General features: G+C 34.2%; 1 protein-coding gene across 2 annotated transcripts; it reads left to right on the forward strand.

The window, feature by feature from the left end:
* The first annotated feature begins 1,170 nt into the window (after window positions 1–1,170).
* Window positions 1,171–18,966, forward strand: LOC149558341 (uncharacterized). Of its 2 annotated transcripts, none has more exons than XM_089832602.1 (2): window positions 1,171–1,420; window positions 18,483–18,966. In XM_089832602.1, the coding sequence occupies exons 1-2, from the start codon at window positions 1,279–1,281 to the stop codon at window positions 18,782–18,784; spliced, it is 444 nt and encodes a 147-aa protein (XP_089688728.1). In that variant the 5' UTR covers window positions 1,171–1,278; the 3' UTR covers window positions 18,785–18,966. The 2 variants fall into 2 exon arrangements, with proteins under 2 accessions (XP_089688728.1, XP_089688729.1); XM_089832603.1 differs by having other exon boundaries at window positions 1,221–1,408.
* Window positions 18,967–24,173: the final 5,207 nt, after the last annotated feature.

The raw sequence follows: 24,173 nt of genomic DNA on the forward strand, positions 1-24,173 counted from the left end.
ATGTTGTTGATGGGTCTGACATAATGAAAACATTTAGTGTCCTTAAAAATCAATAATAATAATAATAATACAAATCAGAAGAAAAAAATCAAAACAACAACAAATACAAATTATTGTGCAATTAGTAAAAAGATCAGTCATTTAACAAAAGGTTTTTATTGATCAATGTTTGATGTTCTCGATAAGCTTTATAACATCCAAGAGACCATAATTGATAAAGGTTGATGCACAACTAAAGACAAGATTTACTGCAATGGAAAAGATAAAAGTAAAATATTTTTATTACCATCCACATGTATGTGAGGCCACAATATGGAAGCCATAGCAGGGACTTCGATGTAATAAATAAAATGAAATTATCTAATAAATGTCAAAGGGCCAATAATAGCCTATGTGCCCATGAAGCCACAACTAGGACATACTGTTAATCCTTATGACACAAAGAAAATGCTAGAATAATAAAAGCGAGTTGAGATTTTACTTTCATTGTTTTTGGTTGAATAGCCACTGCATCAATAATAACTTTGCCTAAAATGTCACTAAACTAGAAGATTACCTGGTCATTATGATCTTACCATACATCAACTGTAGCAGGATTTTTAGGTTCCCCTAAGGCACCATCACCATCTAGCTTTGCTTCAAAGGAGACACTTTCTACTACTGAGATTAAAAATTGATGAAATGTTAGATCTGTGAAAAATGTGACTACAAAAAGTTAAATTATATAAAGATTAGTAGTTGAAAATAATTTAACATATAACATAATATTTAGAAAGATATTTTCACACAGATGGTGAGATGATGCATTATAACGTGACTTTGAGTTTAATTTGACACTTGATCACCTCTTCTAAACATTTTTTTTTCATGTTATATTACTTCTATCCTCCTCCTTCGGCTGGCACTGCCTTGGCAGCCTGAGATGGTTTATTCCGTTTTTTTTTGATGAATAGTTGCTGTTTCCGACTGAGGCCGTGTTGTTAAGTCCGGCTTCGACCGTGTGAACTCTCTCGCAGGATGATCTTGTATCCCCAACCTTTTTTTTGTAAATTGTATTCTTAGTATATTTTATTAATAGAAAAGAACTATTCATAAAAAAAAAAGAAATAAAAAATGAAAAAAGATAATTACATAACATAATATTTAGAAAGATATTTTCATAGAGGTCATGAGATGATGCATCATAATGTGACTTTGAGGTTAATTTAACACTTGATCACCTCTTCTAAACATGAAAAAAGACAAACGAACAAGACGAGAAGGATAAACATTACTTGAATGCATTTAATATTCAGTGCTTGTTTGCGGTTGGTAGTTGCGGTCTCCTCCCATAAGTGCAAAGAAAATAGGGTTTTTAAGATCTGCGCATCGCTTGAGCAGGCTAAAATTTGCCGCTTGGTCTCCGAAGGTAGTTGGCCAGGTAACTTGTGTTGTTGCTTTGACAGGTTTTGAGTAAAATGGCCAAAGGATTTCAAAGGCTTTTTGAATCTGAGTACATATAATTTATTTGAAGTTGAAATAGACAATTGTGCTTGAATTTTTTGGTAGCTGCAGGTATTCCAAATTCATTTCCATGGTTTAATGTTGTGAATTTTTGTGGGTGTTTAAGAGATTGTGAAATTTAAGCAATCCTGTGAAATGATAAGGAGATACGCTTCAGAGGTTGTGAAAATTGGGTTTACCTGTCCAATAGGTTTATTGTGTGCACTAGAGATAAAAGTTTTCCTGATATATTTTCTAGAATTTTTTACGGTTTATACATATTTGTTTCAACTCTCCTCTCAAACTTTTGGTAATGTATCTTCTAGAAATTTGTAAGGTTTATATATGATTTTTGCAAGTCTGCTTTCAAATATTTGATAATCTGAGCAACCGCTTCTGTTCTGCAACTTATGCCTTGAGGGTTTTCAATATCTTCAGCCTTGTGGGGTTGTTCGACATCACAAAATAGCCTCGCATCCCCCCTTTTTTTAATCGGCTCTGTAATGGACACCCAGGAATGCCCAAAAGCTGAACCAAGGCTGAAATTATATTAATGCTGCAAATGCTGCAATCAATTACAAAGAGATGTATTTCAAAGGCCAAAACCTAAGGGAATGACCTCTAGAATGTTACAACAGAGAATTAACGTCCTCTATTGCCAAAAAAAAGGAGTGTGATTCACACATCCAAGCTCTTATCAAATGCAAGTCATAATCATCCGATGATCAGCAATGAGACTTCCAGCCCTATTTATTCTTTTCTTCATCTTTCTGGAAGGAACTAAAACATTAATTAATTGCAAGAGCTAAAATCTTCTTCCTTCCAATAATTAATGCGTTCTCTAGAAATTGCTCCCTGGCAATAATTAATTAAATCACGAGAGGCTTCCGTCCTTCCAATAATTAATACATACTCTAGAAGCTACTCCTTTGTAAATAATTAAATTAATTAAATACGAAGTCACCTTTTAATTTTTAATTGAATGACTTTATAAGAAATTAATTTAATTACTTCTTATCCTCCACTTAGACTTTGGAGAATGTGAGAGCTAAAAGATGAGATCATTACAAGCTCGCGGCAGTTGATAAGCTGATATACGCTATATCAGATCAGAGGACGGGTCGGTAAATGTTTCATATGCACAGCCACAGGAAATGGTGAAAACAGTAGAACCCATGCTCGATATTTTTCCATGTATCATATTATGTTCAATACAGTAACCCCCTAGTGGATTAGTTCCTTGCTGCACTGGTCCCTAACGACAGTTGCAGAGATCTTACCAATGTTAGTGCTATGTTGAGGCTATTAATCTCATCTACATCCTTCTTGCTTAAAAGTCGAAAAGGGCCATAGGCTTAGCAATATTAAATAGTCACATGTTTACTTTTCAAATGAAAAGTAACTACAAGAAGATATCATGAAGTATCCCTTTATTTGAAATATTAGCAAGATAGTGGGCAAGAATTTTATTACAGAAGTTCCAAAATCTGATGCCCTCTGACCTACTATGTCTCTATTCATTGGATTTCATTGATCAAACACATTACAGCGTAGATACTGCTTTTCCTCAATTCTATTTTTATTTGTTAACTAAAGAAGATACAAGATTCCCATTTAGAAGCGAAGCATGGCCAAGGCATCTGCATCTTTCGATTTCATTGTATTGTTATACATATGGCTATATCATACGCAATTTACTGTGTATGGTAGCAGTCATTATCATGGTTTTTTGGCCTCAAGGAAGTTGAGCGCTGTAGCTAGTGCCGAGAAAGTGTTGTGCCTGCCTTCAAGCAGAGGAAAATGCTATGGGAAAATTGTTAGTTGTCCCTTAGAATTGCCCACAAGGAAAGCCAGTGGATCCAAGGGCCAATGCATGCTTTGTTAATTGTAACTCAAAATGTGAAGCAACGTGTAAAAGTGAGTACCCCCAGCCCCTCCACAAGAAGATTATTTTGGTATCAAAACATTGCTATTGTTTTTCATGGGCTCTAATTTGCAGATCGTGTATCTATAAATCATTTGTATTTCTATATGTTCTCATTTTCAAAACATATATTAGAAACCACTTTGTCATGTCCATTTTTCTTTATAAGTTCATGGATATTTCAGGCCAAACTTCTAGATCCCTGCAGTTTAATTTGTTAACTAATAGTGAGGCTAAAAGTTAGACCCAAAATGTGGGTGTAGAAACAAGATGGACACAGCCATTTCCAAATTTCATTTGAAAAATAATATAGTTAGTGGATAGAACACAACGATTTCAAAGTATATAGAGGAGGAAAGCTTGATGTTGGCTTGCATATGTATCTTGTTTTTGTAAATATGTAAAGAATGACTTGCACACTGCGTCGACATTCTCCTTTTTTCTATCATGAATTTGGTTTTGAATAATTTTCTTTGATTTGCACTCTATGCTTTTCTGGTTACAAGAACACAGATTCCACTGCATATAGTAGAAGACTAAAGCAACGGTCACAAGTTTGTGTTAACAGGTCAGCATCCTCAAAGTGTGCAATCCATTTTCAACAAATTTTTACATATTAGATAACACGGGTTTGTGACCCTGCATTCAAATATGTTGACAAGTAACTCTGGCTTTTTTCAAACTTTTGCGTAATGTTTTTTTCAGATAAACAGAATAATTCAATTGCATTTTACTTAGTTCAGTGAACTAAGTAATGAATACAGTCTTGGTCCAAGTTTCAAAAATAAGAATTGAAAATGGATGCAATTTACAACACTGCATTACACTCTTGACAGAAGCAAACAATTTGTTAAAACTCCATTATGTAAATTATTTACTGAACTATTGTATTTTATATTTTATATTCATTGTTATGTGTTTCCTTCAAAAACTATATTTTATGATGTCGCTTCAAGTAATTTTTATTTTCCCACACTTAACTGCCACAAAGATGATGAATATGCAAGCAATGTCTTTAGCATAATTAGTTTGAATTTATGTTATGCCTATTTGACATATGTGCTTACAGTTATATGTTTCGTATGTCTTTTCTATGCTTCTCCTATGGCCTCATATTAGCCTTGCTTTAGGCTTATTTATTTGATATAAATTTCTATGCCTCACTTGATTCATTGCACATCTTAGGAAATAAAAATCTAGTTTGATATATTTTTAGTAAGATGCATACATGAATTCATATTTTGTATCATCAATAATAGTTTTGCTAAACCATATGTATGTCTTATCACTTTGCAGCTTATGATTTTCTAGTTATAAAATTTTCCACAGTATTTTGTAGATTGACTACCTTCAACACACCTCGCCCGAGCTTGGGGGATAGTTAAGAGAATACCTCATCAACACACCTCTCTTGAGCTTGGGGGATAGTCAAGAGATTACCTCATTGTCTTTTATATACTGGTATTCAGGATATTTTTAAAATTCTTAATGCACCAAAGTAAAGTGTTGAGTGTTTGTTGTTCAATTTTACCAATCGTTTATTCTAAAGCCCAAAAATTTGAAGTGCGAGGTGTTGTTGATTCATACTAGGTTCATTTTAAAGCCTCAAATTGAATAAATTTTACACTAGCAATTATAAATGCTCCAAAACTTGTTCTTGCACAATAAGGTAGGAGAGAATAAGAATGGTTTACTCTAAAGCCCAAAAATTTGAAGTGCGAGGTGTTGTTGATTCATACTAGGTTCATTTTAAAGCCTAAAATTGAATAAATTTTAGATTAGCAATTATAAATGCTCCAAATCTTTTCCTACACAATAAGGTAGGAGGGAACAAGAGTGTTTTGACCTTAAGCATTCAAGAATTGTTTTCTCTCCTTAAGCCCAAATTTGAAGTGTTTTAATTTTCAATGTTCATTCTAAACCCAAATTAAAATGTTCATTGCAATTGTTTGTTTTACCCTTAGGCACTCAAGATTTTATAATGCTCAATATTATAGCCCAAATTAAAGTGTTTTGAATCAAAGCATCAAAACTACGAGCGTTCAAGATATTTTAAAAATTTTTAGTGCAACAAAGTGAACTGTTTGAGTTTGTGTTGTTCAATTTTACCAAGTGTTTATTTTAAAGCCCAAAAATTTGAAGTGCGAGGTGTTGTTGATTCATACTAAGTTCATTTTAAAGCCCCAAATTCTGAATGTATACAGTAGTACAGGTGGCTTTCGCCCAGAATGAAAAATGCAGGTTTTGATCATGAAGCATGGCTTTTGCTGATTCAACAATGGTTCTATTTTTTCTTTCTGCTACCCTATTTTGTTGAGGATTATATGGTACTGTATACTCCCGTTTAATCCCAACAGAAGTACAAAAAGCCTTGAAATTTTCAAAAATATATTCTCCCCCATTGTCAGATCTTAGAGTTTTAATTTTCTTTGAGGTTTGATTTTCCACAATTTCTTTGAATTCTTTACATTTTGATAGAACCTCATTAGATTTTTCAAACTTTTAGAAAGTAAATCCAAGTTTTCCTGGAGTAATCATCAATGAATATGATGTAGTGAGAGTAACCTCCTAGAGAGAGTGTTGGCATGGCCTTGAAATTTTCAGAAATATATTTGCCCCCATTGTCAAATCTTAGAGTTTTAATTTTCTTTGAGGTTTGATTTTCCACAATTTCTTTGAATTCTTTTAAATTTTGATAGAACCTCAGTAGATTTTTTAAACTTTTAGGAAGTAAATCCAAGTTTTTCTCGAGTAATCATCAAGGAATATGATGTAGTAAGAGTAACCTCCTAGAGAGAGTGTTGGCATGGGCCCACATAAATAAGAGTGAACTAGTGCTAGAACAGATTTAGACTTGCGTTCGCTATGAGCAAAAGGTTTTTCAATGTTCTTTCCTAGAGCACATCCTTTACAGATAACAATGTGTTTCGAGCGTAGACTCGATGTTCCAAAGGTGTTTTGCTCTACATTTGGAAGTGAACTGAATCCAATGTGTTCAAGTCTTATGCCATACTTCATTGGAGTTTGTCACTTCAAGATTAAGAGCTTGCTTTTTGATATTGCATAGTTTATATAAGGTTCCATCTCTGGTTCCTATGGTGATGGCATTTTTTAGATTTGAGTTTTTTAGGCCAATACAAAACTTTGTCTTCGTTGATGGTGACTCGGAATCCTTCATCAACTAGTCCAAAAATTGAAATTAGATTTCTTTTTATGCTTGGTACAAATAGAACATCCTTTGAATTTAGTGCAACTCTAGTCCTTAGTTGTATAGAACATGTCCCAATTCCTTTGATTGGATGGGTGAAATTATCTCCAATGGTGACTCCTTCAGAGATGTAACTTTCAAGGGTTTCAAAGTTTTCTCTGAATCATGTTATACGACGAGAAGCACCGCTATTTATTATCCACACATTTTCATTTGAGTTTATCTCACTTGATAACGCGGAATAGTATAATAGATTTTCATGTTTCTTTGTTACAACTAAAGAAGCTAAGCTGTTTTCCCTTTCTTTCCCTTTCTGGACAATTTCTGAAAGTATGCCCAAGCTTCTCACATTTATAACATGTAATTTTAGAAAAATCATTTCTTTTGTAATTTTGATTCCCTTTCTTTTTGTCATATTTCTTTCCTTTAAATTTCCCTCTTGATTTGAGATGATCCCTCTAGAAATTAGCCTTGATTCTTCTGATATGCAATCATTCTTTAGTTGATCAAAAGGAGGTATAGTAGGTCTGCTGATTACTTGGATGAATGCTTCCCATGATAATGGCAATCCTTTAAGTGTTGTTATCGATAGTTCTTGATCTTCTATTTTGCTTCCAATAGCATTTAGATGATTTTTAATTTTGGAAATCTTTCCAAAATATGATGAGATTGTTTCCCCTTTACTCATTTTAGTATTCATTAGTTGATTTTTCAGTGTCATCAATCTACTTGAGTTGTTGATTTCAAACGTATCCTTAATTGGTTTGAATACTACAAATGCTTTCTTGAGATCTGATTTAGCTGGAAGGATATGATCTTTTAAGAAATCCACAATGATTTTCGTGGCATTATTATTTCGTCTTTTCCAAGTTGCCTTTTCTGCCTCATCTTCAAGAATTGAAATATCCGACTCAATAAGGCCCTGTTTGGTTGCTGGCATAGGAATAGAAAATTAGAATAGAAAAATGGAATGGGAATGGAAATGAGGAATGGGAATAGAAATAGGCAATTCCAATCATGTTTGGTGCACTTGGAATTCGACTGGGAATATGTTAATCTATTGTTTGGTTGTACAAAAATAGAATAGGAATAAGGTTAAGTTTTGTATTTTTAAAAACATTTTTCCTAATTTTTAAAAAAATTTATTATTTTTTTAGTTAATTCATTTTCATTTTCATTTTTTTAAACAAATAGATATAATTTAAAAAATGTTATTAAAAAAATTTAACAAAAAAAAAATTCAAAAAGTAAAAGTTAAAAAAAAAAAAATTTCGAAAAAAAAAATTTAAAAAAAAAAATAAAAAAAATAAAAAAAAAAATAAAAAAAAAAAAAAATTAAAAAATATTTTTTAATGGAAAATCGGAATGGAAATGGAAATGGCCTATTCCAATAACAGATATTTTTTGGCATAGACATATGCTCATTTTAGGGGCAAAATTGGAATATGTCTTCCTATTCCCAATTTCGATTGAGCTTACCAAACAGCGAATATAAAACATATTCTAATTTCGTTTTCCTATTCCACTCATATTCCAGCAACCAAACGGGGCCTAAAAGATTTGAGTTCTAATTCTTCAAGAATTGTAGTAATTTGAATTTTCCAAGAAAAGAAATTCATTGCTCTTTCGAGTCTGTCCTCTACTCTTACATTATTTGACATATTGTCCCTTTTTATTACAAAATCAGAATGATAGTCTCTCTACCAATTAGGCTCTGATACCATGTAAAGTTTAATGGATCTTAGTTGATGGAGACGTATCAATCATATTTCAGTTTGATATAATGATTTAGCAAACTTCTATATTCCTTATTGAGCGCTTGACTTCTTAATTATATATATGTTCTTAATGCAGTAATATTTGTTCTGATCTGAGATCTATATGCCACTTTTATTGATATGATCTGCAGATACAAATGAGATTAATATATATACCTATTGAAAGACAACCAAGTAGGGGTATGACCCTAAGTGATTATGCCCCAACAGGGATACACATTAGTGCCTATTCATAACCATTATTATATTAATGAGACTCGATAACTAATCATAATACATACCCGATGACAAGGGATGTCTCCCGTTTCATTAATTGGTGCAACCAACAGTCGTTGCAAGATATGTATTATATTTGATGACAATTATAAGTGATATAATATCTCTATATTATCGGTGGTGAATTATTTGCATGAGACGAACGATATTTTCAATATCTAAAGGTGTAAGATTATATTAAGAATGGGAATATATATATATATATATATATATATATATATATATATATATATATATATATATATATATATATATATATATATATATATATATATATGCAGTATTTAATGTGACAAAATTAGAATTATATATGTGTGTGTGTGTGTGTGTGTGTGTCAATTACTAACTTCTGATCACAAAATGTTTCAATACACTAACTGCTAACATTTTTAACAATTCTCTCACCCACAAAGGCAACCAAAGCCTTGAGACAAGTCCCTAGTGACATTTTGGAAATAATTGGTATAAAAGGAGATGAGATTGTTACTACTAAGAAGGTTGATGACAATAAGAACCAGGAAGCAGGTAAGTCATCTAAATATAACCCTCATAAAAATAAGAGTCCAATTTAAATAATTCACTAAATAATCCTCTCTATGAAAGAAATAGAAGAGAGGAAACAAATGGGCATTGGAGACAAGATCAAAATAAGGGAACTGAATGTCACAATAATAAGATTTAACTGTGTAGTTTCTGAGTCAATTTCAGTGACCCCATGTTTTGTGAGTAGTGATACAACATGATACCATGTCTCATAAGAACAAATGGAACACTTATCACTCTTTGGATCTAGGTGATCCCCATAGAGGTGAAGCATCGAAATTTCCCAGGAGGTCACCCATCCCTGTACTACTCCAGCTTGAGTGCACTTAACTATAGAGTTTCCTACATGGTTAAACACAATCTAGTTACAACCCCATTTGCAAAACCTTCACCAAGTGTTGTGCCTTAAACCCTACAAGTTCTAATTTCAAGATATGCCATACAATACTAATCAGAAGGATTGCAAACCTATAAGAAACAATAAAACCCTTGACCCTCTAAAGAGAAATAATAATTATGTGGAAAGTGGTCCTTGGTGTCAGATTTGTAAATTGCCATATGCTCCTGATCAGTGTCTGATTGCACGCAGTGTTTTGGAAGTAGGAAGGATGGCAGGAAGAGTAACAAACTATTCATGCTCTATCATCAAAGCCACTTTGGGGAGATGATGATTCCTTGGAAGATGAGTGCATTCTTGAAGTTGACATGATGAGGGCAAGGCAGTAGTGTTCACAATAGGTTTTTTCCGATGAAGAAGAAAACCCAAGGATAAGGCGTTCAACTAAGGAGGAAAGAAGAGCCTACACGATTGCAGTTGTCGAAATAGCTAGGAGTAGTTATATTTTGAGAAGCAACTTCCTAAATCATGAAAATGGGAAATCACCATTGTCAGCAGACCACAACTAGATTTTCTAAGTGTCTGAATCCATTATTCCCCTACAATAACAAATCTTCTTTTCTTACTATAATGATCAATCCATATAGTAATTTATAACAAAAATATATTTGTAGTCTTTAAAAACCTTTGTTCATTGTATAGGGTAAACGGTTTATTAATGCATACAGACAATAGACAAGAACATGTAACACAAAAGTATTCCTTTTATTATTTGCATGTATACAGAAGATACTACAATATTCAATATGATTCATTACAATGATGATGCTTCCTAGTCCATTCCAGATGATGTACATATACCTTCTCGAAGGGGTGACTCAATCGTCACGCGCTCGTTCAAATACAATTCTACCCGTCGGCTACAATATAGATTTTACCGACAACATCATCTCCCCCAAAAAGTAAAGTCGTTTGCGGATGACAATTACAAAATATTCGAGACAGATTAGCAAAATAGAATACACTAATTGTGACCAACTATAATAGGATAGATCTCTTTTTGTCACATTACATTCACATTTCTCCCGTGCTTGCACCAAACTAGTCTCCAAAACACGTTGAATTTGCAGCCTTTGCTAACACAATATTGTCTTCTTAGCCAAGCTGACCTTGATAGCCACTTGTGTTGCCTTCTTTGCTTCCAACTCCTTGGTACATTGAGCCAAGTGTCGCTCTACTGTCTCCAACTGGATGATCAACTCCTCCCTAGCTCTTTATGCATCCCCACCAAGACAGCCTCATGTCCAATATCTACTCCGAGTGCCTCAAAGTGTAGCACCCTTCTCGAAAGGCTTGCTCTAGTGCTCTCTCCACCTTTGGCACACAGATACTCTTTCTGCCAACGACTTATGTTTTACTACCTTTTTATGTCTTTCCCTTCCCTTCGGTATCATACGTTACTCATTCTGAACTGTTTTGATTTGTTGTCATTTTTTTTAGAACCTCCTATCACCCTTTTTCTATGTTTACTGGTGTACTGCAATCTGCTTCCCTTGAAGTGAGTCTGTACGGTGATTGCAGACTTTTGTGTTGTATAGCTGACCATGCCTATGTCGTACGGTTGGCATCATACCCATACTCCACTGTCGTACAGTGTCTTCTTTGATCGTACAGTGCCATTCTTCCTCTTATAGTTGTACGGTGTTTGTCTATCTCCTCTATGTGATTTCCTATTGCCGTATGATGAATAATCACTTGTAATGCTTGCCAAAATGTCCTTTATACTGACTTGTCGTACGGTTGGTATATTCTTGCTACCGTACGGTCCATACATCATACGATGCTTCACCTTCCTTCTTCTGTACAATTATTGCTTTGTTTGTATGGTTCTTCCCTTGAGCCTTGATGAACTGTTCATTCCCTAATGGCCATACAGTTTCAACTTGCTGTGACCGTACCCTCTTTTATTCTCCTCCACATGTGGCCGCATGGTGTTTGCTTTTCAATGCCTTCCCTGTTTATGTCCTCGGACTGTACATTGCTTTTCTATGTTGTCAACCTGCTGTACGGTGTCTAATTTCCCCCTCCTTTACTATCGTACGGCCGTATAGTCAAGCATTCTCTTTACACATGTTTGTACGATGGCTTTGTTCCCTCGTACATGCCATACGATTGCTTTCTTATGCTTGTTGGGCTGTACGGTTATTTTTCTTGTTTCCTCAAACGCCTAGGCTATACGGACCACCGTACGTTGCTTACCTTCTTCTATTTTAACCGTACGAACCATCGTACGTTGCTGCCTTCTTTCTGAGCCATTCGGAAGATGTTGTTTCTCTGCATTTTCTCGCCATACGGTGTTCTAATTTCCCACAAGCTTTCAGCTGTACAAAATTCGGCCGTACAATGTTCCTTCTCTTCACCGCGTGGGTCAAAGCTCTCTCTGGATTTTGGTACAATTTTTCTTGAACATGCAAATTGTCGTATGGCCGTATGGTCAGTCATTCTCTTTACACATGTCCGCATGGTGGCTTTGTTCCCTCGTACATGCCATACGCCTGCTTTCTTATGCTCCTTGGGCTGTACGGTTATTTTTCTTGCTTCCTCAAACATCTGGCAACAACACCAAATGTTTACTGTATAGGGTAAACGGTTTATTAATGCATGCAGACAATAGACGAGAACATGTAACACAGAAGTATTCCTTTTATTATTTGCATGTATTTAGAAGACACTACAATAATCGATATGATTCATTACAATGATGATGCTTCCAAGTCCATTCCGGACGGTGTACATATACCTTCCCGAAGGGGTGGCTCAACCGTCACGCGCCCGTTCGAATGCAATTCTACCCGTTGGCTACAATATAGATTTTACCGACAACAACCTTCCTATTAGGGCAACCCCAAAATTGACGCCCAGGATTGGTCTACATGTGCAATGTCTTTAACAAGCTTATAACACCACATTGACACATTGGGACATTGAGCGAAGCCATCAACCTATTATAAATAATGCATCATCAAATATTACATTAATTAGATGAATATTATAATAAATTGTATAGTCGAAATTAAATTAACATATTTCACATGGAGAAAATCTCATTTCAAGAGAGAAATTTATGAATCAAATGCTAGGAGAGAATTTTCATATGCTAGTATTATGTTTGTGCATGCTAAATTGGGAATTTGGAATAGTTTTTAATATTCATCATTTTCAAATGGAGTAGTTGCCAGCACCCTCAAAAACATGTATGCAAGATGTGAATACTTATGAACAACCCTCAAACTGCTCGATAAAATATCTCCAAAAGACGAGTCACTTCACATAATGTAGTGATTGTTAGATATGCCCAATGTAGTGATTCTTGTTGCATATTGTTTGACAGATTGCCTTTTTTACAAATGCCAACAGGGTGAAATGATAGTAAGTTGGAGATTTTTAACTTCACTATATAATCTGCATTTCAGCTGTATGTATCCCTGGAGCAAATCTCTAGCAAAAATGATGAGGGAGAAGAGGAGAAGAATGACCCCAAATTTCTATCTGCTCATATTGCACTGTAGGAAAATTTTCCATTCCATTTTCAGAGAAGTGCTAGTATATATGTAGACATCTCATGCTTTGAGGATTATGCGACATAAATTTCACCAATATGCAAGTCAGAGACAACTGCTTGTTAAAATTCATGCTATCAAATTAAGTTAAGTTTGTTTCATTAACAATTAGATCTGTAGTTTGTCTTTTTATTTCACTACTGTAGATTTCCATGTCTATAGTTGTTCAAATAATAAATGTAATATATCCCCTAGTAGTGGATGGATTGTATATGGATAGATTTAGAGGCTGTAACCTCTAGAAAATCTATTTCATATAAACCTCAAAAAGTGACTAGCAATACATAATCACTGGTGGAAGATCAGTGAAGATTAATTTTTGTGTTTGTTATAAATTTCTTGTGTCTTCAGTAATGCTCCGTTTTCCAGAGTTCCAGTACTGGTATCAGATCCATTAAAATGATCCCAGTGTTAGGATATTAAAATCACAGGAGAATAGCAAACTCATGGAAGTATTGAAATGTAGATTAATAAAAAGAAGCTGCAGTGTTAAAAATTTGTGTGAAATTGTAAGTTTGAGTGTTAAATTTCACTATTGTGTTTATGAAGACTAAAATACTAAAAACAATTACGAGCCAACAAAGAGACCAAGTTAAGGTGATTAAATTTCTCGAAGGTTAAAAGTTTCTTATCTGACATTCATCACCAAGAACATTACACATGCAAAATACAAATACCTGAATTGATAAAAACATATCCTTTTCCAACAATCACTTCACATAAATATCTGCAATTTCCTTTCAATCAACACATTTCCCTTTCTATCTTACTGTCAGCAATCAAGATAAACTTCTAGCAAATAAGAAGAAAGTACAATTAGAAGCAAATTCAATATAGACAGCAACAGTATTAATGTCAAGCATATTAGGAATACTGTGAATCATCCAAACCAGCACTTTTCTATACCCAGCACCATGTGGAGAAAGTCAGCACAATCCATCAGATCAACATTATATCTTTCAGGCAGTGAATTGAATGAGATGGGGCTTATAATTTACTGGAAAGCTTATCTCCTAACCATTTCAGAACATCAGACTACATTATCTGCACGACCAGAAAAACATTTGTTGGAGCAGATCGTTTTTGCATTCATTCTTAAGGGGTGTGTGTATATATTCTTATTGTTTAATCAAACACAATAGTACATCTTACTCGCAGCACATCATACAAGTAATATTTATCTAGTTCACCATTACTTAGGTCCAGCTGGAAAGATATAGTACAAGTGTAAGACAATAATTGTTATAAAGTTCTCATGCAAAATGTGCCCATAAATCCCAAAGGAAAACTAGAGTTAATGAAACTTCATTTGTTGCATCAAATTACAAGGCTATAACTAGAATTTTTCTCAATCAGAATTATAACTAGAAAGTCAAATATAAGATAGATTGCTTCGTGTATATGAGCTTAACATAAAATGGCAGTCTTGCAAACACCCACTTACAAAAAAAGGTTTAAATCCACTCCAAAACAATGAGAATGCTGTAGTCTGACTGTCAAACTACGATTGTTAAAGCACAACAAAAATTGCTGGACTGTGACAGTCAACGTTGAGTTGTCACGTCAAAACATTCAAGCTCTAATGGTAAAACTAAGTAGCAAGAGTTTTATAATATTCTCTATCTAGAGAATATCTTCAAACCTCAGTCGTATATAGTTGACCCTTTCCCCACTACTCATTCTCAAGAACTTTTTGGCTCTTGCACTCTCAAGCAAAAAACTATCAAATGCTTGTAGCATTGTATCTTCATTGAGGTCAGGAATGGCTTTGAGAGCATCATACACTTTATCATAAACTGATTCTAACTGTCCTTCATCCATGACTATATGTTGAGTTTTTGTGAGACCCTCATGTAACTTATTTATGACTTCACATATGACATCCATCGAACCAGCCATGCTGGCCTTCTTCCTCTTTGGCTTTCTTGAACATGACGGTGACACTCTCTCTTTGCCGGTTGCACTAGATTGATTGGAAGGGTTCAATCAGCAGGAGTATCAATTGACATAGCAATATCCCCATCATCATCTAGTTCATGGGCCTCATCCATAAGGTTCCCTTCTTAAGTCTCATGCGCTGTTGCAGCTGTCGTATCTTCTGTGACGTCATTCCCTAAAATAAAGGCCAGTTCATTGTAGTATTGGAATGACGATGAATTAGTGTATTGTCTTTCAGTTATAATTTAATAAGATAGCTTATACTAAAACTAATTTGAAAGATATATTACCTTCAACAGTTCATCCCATACCCTCTCCTCAGCATCTATACACTGAGTGGTCTCATTCCATGTGGACCCACTCATATTTTTCAATTCTTTCATAATTCTATAACCAACCTTACATGGTTTGAGCTTGTTTTTATAATTATCCTTTGAGAGATTTAGTTTCAAGTCCACATTGAACTTCTTTTCAATTGTGGTCCACGCCTCTTTCCGAAATCCCCCTCTCCTTTTTGGCCTAGCTGGACTTGCTCTTGGAGCAGGTCAAGGAACCTATGTTCCATTTCTCTAGTCCACAGTACCTTCTTTGTAGAAGAAGATGATTGGGTTATCTGAATTCCGCTATCCATTATTCAGCAAAACTGAAACTCATCACAATCAGTCAACAACTTCAAATACTTTCAGCACATATATCACCAAAACAAATATAATAAATTTAATTTGCTATACATCAACTAGTTAGTAATAAAGTTGTAAATCTTTAACAAAAGTATGAACTTCAACTAACTTCAAATTCAAATTGGTTCAATTATTGGATAAATGACCTGCCCTCCCCAGCAGTGAAGGTAACCAAGGTTCAAAGTTCCAACTTTATAAACATGAAATTCATAAGATTCTGTGAGATTTCATTAGCTGGCCGAGAGACGGTGGTATCTTATCATTGAACAACCACAAGTGATGCTGTCAGAGGAGAAAGGTATAGACAACATAGCTGGGTGGATAAATGTATGAAAGATGACATAGATGACAGTCAACAAAATGTTGTAAGCAGGCACCAAGCAACAATCAAGAATTGTGAAAAGGTAGCATAAACCAAACCTTAAGCATGCACAGTTCAGTCACTCAATAGACGACATAAACAATGAAAGCTGAGTAGCAGTCATGATAATCTGGGGCGCGTTGACATTGTCTATCATGGCACTAAAACAAAGACAATAAATTTAATCTGCACATATATCAACTAGAACAGTCCGAACAGGGTACACAATGAAACAATTGTTGCATGATGAACCATAACAAAAGTCATCACATGGAAGCTGTTATTCGTGATAACACAAAAGTCTCATAAAGTATGAAATGCGGATTATTCTACAAGAGTTGAGAAGATTATGCAGATTATTCTAAAGTATGATATCTTGAAATCACCGTGTATAGGTCTGCCTAGGTTATTTATTTTCAGAAACAAAGAGAACTCCAGACTTTTGGGAAAAAAAAAAAAAAAAACTTTTGAGAAGCGAATAAATCCTGGTATAAAGACAACTTGAACATGGAAGGCAATATAACATGATTCCCAGTGAGGGATGCGAGTGTCACCCTTATTGGCGCTCACTCAAGATGCACTTGCTCCTCTTCCTGCTCCAGTTCAGTGTGTAGCTTGGGATCATGTATGGCACACCTTCGACCATATAAACTGAAGAATATTGGAGGCTTCAACTTTAATTATTGCTCCATTGGTCAACTCACGTGAGATGGCAATCTGAGTTTTCAACGTAGCCTATCATTGTTGAGATTCAATCTGCAATTTCGGAGCAGACATATCACTGGAATTATCAATTGACCATGACTATGGCCTGCCAGTAATGCACATGCTGTATGAACAGGTTGTCTACCCCTTTAGTGAGATTGACGAATTCAAAATGATTTGGTGTTTTGATAAGAAGGCAAGCTATACGGCTGGTGGGTCTACCTGGACTCAGACTGCCAAGAGTGGCGTCCTAAAGTTTTCAGATTTCTCCTTCCAATACATACATCAAACAGAACATTGTGGTCTCTGATTATACGATGGGGGATAGGATTTTTTTGAAGAAAGGAACTGTATATTCCAGGGTGTTAAAGAAAATCAAGGCCTTTGATTCAATGTGCTTCTATTGATTCAAAAGAGTATTCTACAAGATGTCACCCGTGGTAGTTCTCAAGTGTTGAAGGCCACTAGAAATAAGTGTTCTTTTAGCAAGCACCGGAATATCAATTGATTATGTATGCTGACTCTTGCTCTGTCATGGCAATATAAGGGAGAATGATGGTATATGGAGTGATTATAAAACTGCCGACGCTTGCTCTCCCGATTTACACTGTTGAATACCTTTTATCATCGAAACAATGATCTTAAATCAAGAAAGATGAATGGTGTTGATCATGTCTCATGGAAACAGCAATCTTACTGTTAAGAAAAATGAATGACTTTGAACAGAGTGAATAAAACCCTCTTAATGGCGAAAGGATCCTTCAAATATAAAACATCAACCCTCAAGACTGAACTTTCAATTCTGTTTAATCTGCCTCTAGATCTATGTGTATGCTGTTTGTGCTCTAATGTCTTCTGTCTCTTCATTAAAAACTGGCTGTTCTTCTATGAACTTGCTGGTTTTCACCTTGATTACTGCTTCCTTTCTTTAGATAGTTGCTTCTCTCATCTTTCTGCTCGTCTTTTGAGAAGATCCTCCATTCTTTCCTCAAGAGTAGCTTCTTTGGCACTGAAGTCTATTGTTCATTGAATGGATACACGACTTTTGTCTGTAACTGCAGCTCATCTTCTTCTTGGCCTCCATTTTTGCCCTCTTTGCCTGCTTTTAGGCTAAGCACGGGCAACATTAGCATCCTTGCCCTGACTACCAATCTTTAACATTAGTTGAAGCTGACTCAAGTGAGTTGTCCAGTTAGACATGGAAGACAAAAATAACAAAAAGAACTCTACTTTTCTTTTCCCTCCAAAACTTAACTTCTAGGAAAATAACATGCCTTTCCATTTTGACAAAGTAAAAAGCAATAGGACCAAGTCCTTTATGACCTCTAAAACCTTTATACCAACTTGAAATCTTACAGAAACTACTTTCTACCTTAAGCAGAAAGTAGGTAACGATACCAATATTAGGCTGCTTGCTAGAAGTTAACTTCTTTATAAAACAATTTTGCATTAGGCAGTTTCTAAATTTGTTTATCAATTTTTAGTTTCCATAGATAATACAAAGATTTGCTACAAACTTTTTTGACATTTGCAATTAACAGGTTTGGTGCTTGTTTTTTATTGGTACTTTGCAATAAATAGATGCAAGCTGCACTTTTATTTACCATCTTAATTGTTGTATATTTACCAGAAATGGAGAATGGTGGTGAAAAGATACAAATCATAGCGGCCAATTTGGAATCCGGTACTAAAGAGTATTGTGCTCTGTTTGAAAAAAAAATGGCTGCACTTGATAGAGCTCTAGAAGAAAATGAGGAATTGAAAAAAAGAAACAAGGAGCTAGAGGAGCTCCTCAAGGTTATAATGCCAGATAAGGTGTGTACAGGGTTTACTGCTGAGGAAGAAGAATGCAATGAAGTAGGGAAGCCGAAAGAGAGTGCAGATGTGCCTTCACAACTTCGTAAAAAGAGGAAGTATGACCTTTCAAGATAAGGCAAAAGTTAATTCAAACTACTTTTCATCTTGTGATGATAGCTATAATTCAACTTTTATACTTTATTAATGAATTCAGCGACTGTCAAGACTGTTCTGCACAGCTCAAATGAATGATAGCCACAAGATTCAACACAAAATGTTTCTTTCTTTTAAGCGAAAATATCATTACTTTATATGCATTTATGGTCATATATTGATAAATTAGCACACTTATAACATTATTTAATTATTAGTTGAATTTTGCCTGGTTGGGTCTGTCATTACTTTAAATGCATTTATGGTCATATATTGATAAATTAGCACACTTATAACATTATTTAATTATTAGTTGAATTTTGCCTGGTTGGGTTTGTCCTTACTTATCCTATCGGGAAAGAAGCATATTTAATTTTTTTAATGATATCAATTAAAAAATATTTTTATTAAAACTGCATTAAAGTTGTGAAGGAAGAGTCATCTCTGCAGATTTCATCTTTTTAGTCATCTCATACTAGAATTGGATAATTGATTGATAAACTTTATTACATCTATCATCAATATGTTCTTTTATTGGATTAATCATCATGTTTTTCTTTTAGTGCTCGGGTGTTCGAGACTCTCGAATCTAACAGAACCCTTAAGCTTAAAACTACCTAGCTCGACAGTCATGAACTTGTCATCTAAAAATCGATCATAGGTAGGTTGATGTATAACACAAACATTTAAAGAAAGTTGGGACATTTGAATTGAAATCTGATCAGTCTGATCATGGGTCTCATATAAAGTAGTGAGCACATATTATTGAAATTTACCATGGATCGAAGTAGTTGCAGAAAAAGAGTGATGAAGAAGAAAGTTGGTAGTGACAAAGTTGGGCCTAGCATCCCTCACTTCTCCCCAATGAAATATCTTTTTTATGCGACTGTTCCAAGTTTTTGGAGTCTGCCATTTGAGTCCAAATAAAACCGACCTGATTCAATCCAATGGCATTGGCTAGGTAGCAGAAATGATTTGTAGACTTAGAGAAGATAATATTTGCAGCTAACAACCATATTTACAACCTTCTTTCAGACAACATTTTTTCTAATTAAAATAATGATTTTGTTTGTTATGTTTTTCAGTCGGTACGTTGTTCAGTCCAATAGCATGAAACAAGCTACCTATTTGTATTGATTCTAGAATTTTCATTAAATTATTATAAAGTACTAGTGTCTTCTCATTGTTCTAAGTCGAATCTTCTGTAAATTATATTGTTTAGTCCAATGGCATGTAACAAGCTACCTGTTTGTGTTGATCCTAGAATTTTCAGTAAATTATTATGAAGTACTAATGTCTTCTCATTGTTCAAGTCGAATCTTCAGTAAATTATTTTACTCTCTACATATTATATTTTATGATGTAATATAAGAAATATATATTTTGTAAAAGGAAAATTATATTGTTCAGTCCAATGGTATATAACATTGTACCTATTTGTGTTGATTCTAGAATTTTCAGTAAATTATTATGAAGTACTAATGTCTTCTCATTGTTCAAGTCGAATCTTCAATAAATTATTTTACTCTCTGCATATTTGATGATGTAATATAAGAAATTTATATTTTGTAAAAGGAAAAAAGAATGCGTTGCACAACAATAATCCTGATACAAATAAATAAATAATACATTCTCTAAGAGAAATAAAAACTGCATTCAATTGAAATATAGGATGTTTAGTAACATGGTGCAAATTGTAGACTGCAAATTCATTTATTCTTGCATGTATAAAAACATACCTTCCCTTACAATATCTTATTAAATTTAAATTTGATTATTAAAAAAAGTCAGAACCGGAGACAAGTTCATCACATCAATCTTTAACATACAATTATAATTATTCATGACCAACAAAAAACTTAGAGCTCAAAAACTCATTGAATCATAATTGAATTATGCAATCTTAAACCTAATAAATGGGTCATGTTACAATTAAGGTCATAAAGTTAATGAAAAGAGTAATCTTTTTTCTTATAGTTAATATATAAAGTACTAGACTAAGGATTATCTATGGTTAAGAGTCATGACTGTACCACAATATGTAGAGCATAGTTCACCCTCAAAGTTACTATATAAAGTACTAGACTAAGGATTATCTATGGGTAGAGTCATGACTGTACCACAATATGTAGAGCATGGTTCACCCTCAAATTTTGTTGAAATGTTTAATGAGTATTTCGCAACACATCTAAAGCAAAAACTCAAACATTAAGAGGAGGTTTTAAATTAAATATTTACCAATATAAGTAGTTAGTGAGCTTGTGTCAAAGTACAATAGTGATTTATAGTTCCATAGAAAAGTTTTCCTAATCAAGAGGAGGTACTAAATTAAAATTTTGCCAACATAAACAGTCAATGCAATTGTGTCAAAGTACAATAGTGATTAATTGTTCCATAGAAAAGTTTTCGTACAATTGGTATATCAATCTTTTGGTTTCTACATATACATAACTACTCCAAGGTATATATGAATAAGTATGCTAATTATTATTCAAGTATTCCTTTTGTAGATTGATGAGATCTACATGCAATTTCAGTAGATGAAGTGTTGGGTTGAGATATTTCAGACAATCCTTGTGTTCTTGCTTACATATTTTGGGAAGCAATAGTGTTATGGATTGTTACTTCACTTATTTAATACAATCTAAATAATTTATTGTTTATAAATCATTTAAGGGAACAACTTTTTGTACATTGTCTCTTAGTCCATAACCACTCTACAATAGAGTGGCATGTGTTATTGCATTCATTTGATTAAGTGTAAAGCGAGCTTCAATGGAAAGCTTTCATAACGTGAAGACAACCTTAAATTTGTCCTCTATAAGACCTCAAATTAAATGATCAATTATTGAATACTAGATAAAGCACTGAATTGTTTGTTTATTCTCAGCAACTAACACTATTTTCAACTTAATTTGTGTACATAGTTGGCATATTGGTTACACTTCCAAAGTAGTGGAAATTTTCTTCCCCAAAACTCCATAGTCTTTGAATTTGTAGTGACCTTAGGATCATAATGTATTGAATGGACTCCAGAATGGATTCGAAAGGCCAAGAATGGAGACAAAGTTTTCATAATTCTTCTTCCAAAACAGACATCAACTAAAACATTGTGGTCTCTAATTATATGGCGACATATAGGGTTTATTTGAATGAAGAAAGGAACCATATATTCTAGGATGTTAAAGATAATCAAGACCATTCAATTAGAGTATTCTTCAAGATGTCATTGATCCTCCACTTTATTACCTATCCAAGGTAAATATTTTGTTTAGAGATGGTTTAGTCGGTGTGGCGTCCCTTGACACACACACACACACACACACACAATGACATGTATGATCTCATAAAGAATACACACTAAATATACATTGAATAATAAAATTGTAGATGTATATATAAGGATTCTTAGGAGGGATAATTGTAAAATGTCTATGGTTGGGAGGGTAGTAAGAGTTATTGGCTCTGGTTAAATGAACAAATAAAAATTCAACTTATCAAACTTTGAATACCTCTATTATAAACATATTTGTTCCGTTTGTTAAGTTTACAAGAATCATAAATGATGATGAACTCCTTACCTAAGATACTATAAATTGCTCTTAAAACCAAGAAGTGAGTTGACAGGAGGACCTCTTTAAGTCTATACCCTATAATGGTTTCATCAAATGCTATTTGGGACTTTGTTCATCTTAATCTTATGAGTTTATTCATTGTGAGGACTAGATGAGAGGGAGATTGAAAGTGATTGCTCAGTTTATAAAGATTGTCAATGTTTGTGGGACTCAAAATAGACAAAAGAGGCTATACCTATTCTAATTTCTTCAGGATGCATGAGAAGATTTGTATGAAAGACTAACTATGTAATGCCCAACTCGGGGATCCTTGGAACAAGGATGAACAAAAGTAGATTTTATTTCTTTTTTTTAGTTAAGATGCAACAACAACCACAACTACACAAGAATGCAATGAAAGACTAATAAAACCAATTGCCAAAGATCCCCAAGCATCATTAAAGATGAACGCATTTATTAAGAAACTACATGAGTTTAGCATGCAATGCTCAATCCCATCTTCAATACAACATTCAATTATGATATTCATTTAAATCCAACATCCAAGATTCCTAAGTGTTTAATCTATACAAGTCAATTTACCATTTTAAGACAATGCAAAGATTGCCAAGGACAACCCTAAACCCTAACATACTAGAGCACAGATAAAAATATCATCTATCCATCTAAAAAAGACATCATAATGAAACACAAACATAAGAAACATCTAGTGAGATGGAGGAAGGAACCATAAGTTACTATCTTAAACATGATAACAAGTAAGAACATAAATCACAAGGAAGCATACTCTGGAATCTACAAAGAACCAAGTGAAGCATCAAGCCACAAAACTAATTGTAAGAAGGCCAAGTTTGCATGTCAGTCCCCAACAATGTTATAGGTAGCTACACCTCCCAACCATGTTGAAGCTATAGGCCTACTCCCAATGTGCTGATGGAGATAGTGATCCAAGGCCAAACATAAAGAATAATCATCCAAGGCTAACACTCACCTTGAGCAGAACAAGGAACTGGAAACAAGATCATGAGACTATGGAGTACAAAAGGTCTTGGTATACACTAAATGGGATAAATATGTAGGGACTCTAGTGGAGTGTAGTTGCTTGACATCAGAAATCCGAAGCTATATGTGGTGTAGATATACTACCTTGGGAGGCCATCAAATCGTGTCCTCAAATTTCTATGGAACACTAGTAATCGTGCATGCACCACACCCTTGTATCGACTCACTCGGGATGTTCGATAATCGTATAGGTGTTTACTTATCTTATCATTAAGTTTATTTTGCCATTAGTTAATTTGGTTTTCACTTATTAGAACTTCTTCATATTACCTTGTCAACCACTTTTGGGCTAAGGTATCCGAGAGAAGCCATTCCACACGTCTACCCTACATACCCATGCTCATCCAACGATGAGTGTCCGTAGGCAATACAATCTCCTAAACCAACCCCAAAATGAATAGTCTCTCAATAAGCCCCAATTTGGGAGTTTGGGTCTTGCAGGATCTTGATATGCACACATGCACGTGCTCATATGTGGGCACAACCATCTACACTAATTCATAACTAAGCAAGGGTTGGATGACGAAAACAAGAAACACCAAGAGTAAAAACACACTCCATTGAGCATAATGTTGGGAGTACAAATTTGACATGAATCCCAATGAAGACAAAGTAAAACCATGGTCGGATTAGAAATCTAGCATACATTCCAAATCCACAACTAAGATTGGTGCCAACAAATACCTGAGAAAATTGGATGGCACAAAAAATGAGGCAATGCAAAAATCACTAAA

Source organism: Cupressus sempervirens, chromosome 5 (assembly GCF_028749045.1).
Source record: "Cupressus sempervirens isolate cs-2001-9-10 chromosome 5, ASM2874904v1, whole genome shotgun sequence".
Taxonomy (NCBI): Eukaryota; Viridiplantae; Streptophyta; class Pinopsida; order Cupressales; family Cupressaceae; genus Cupressus; species Cupressus sempervirens.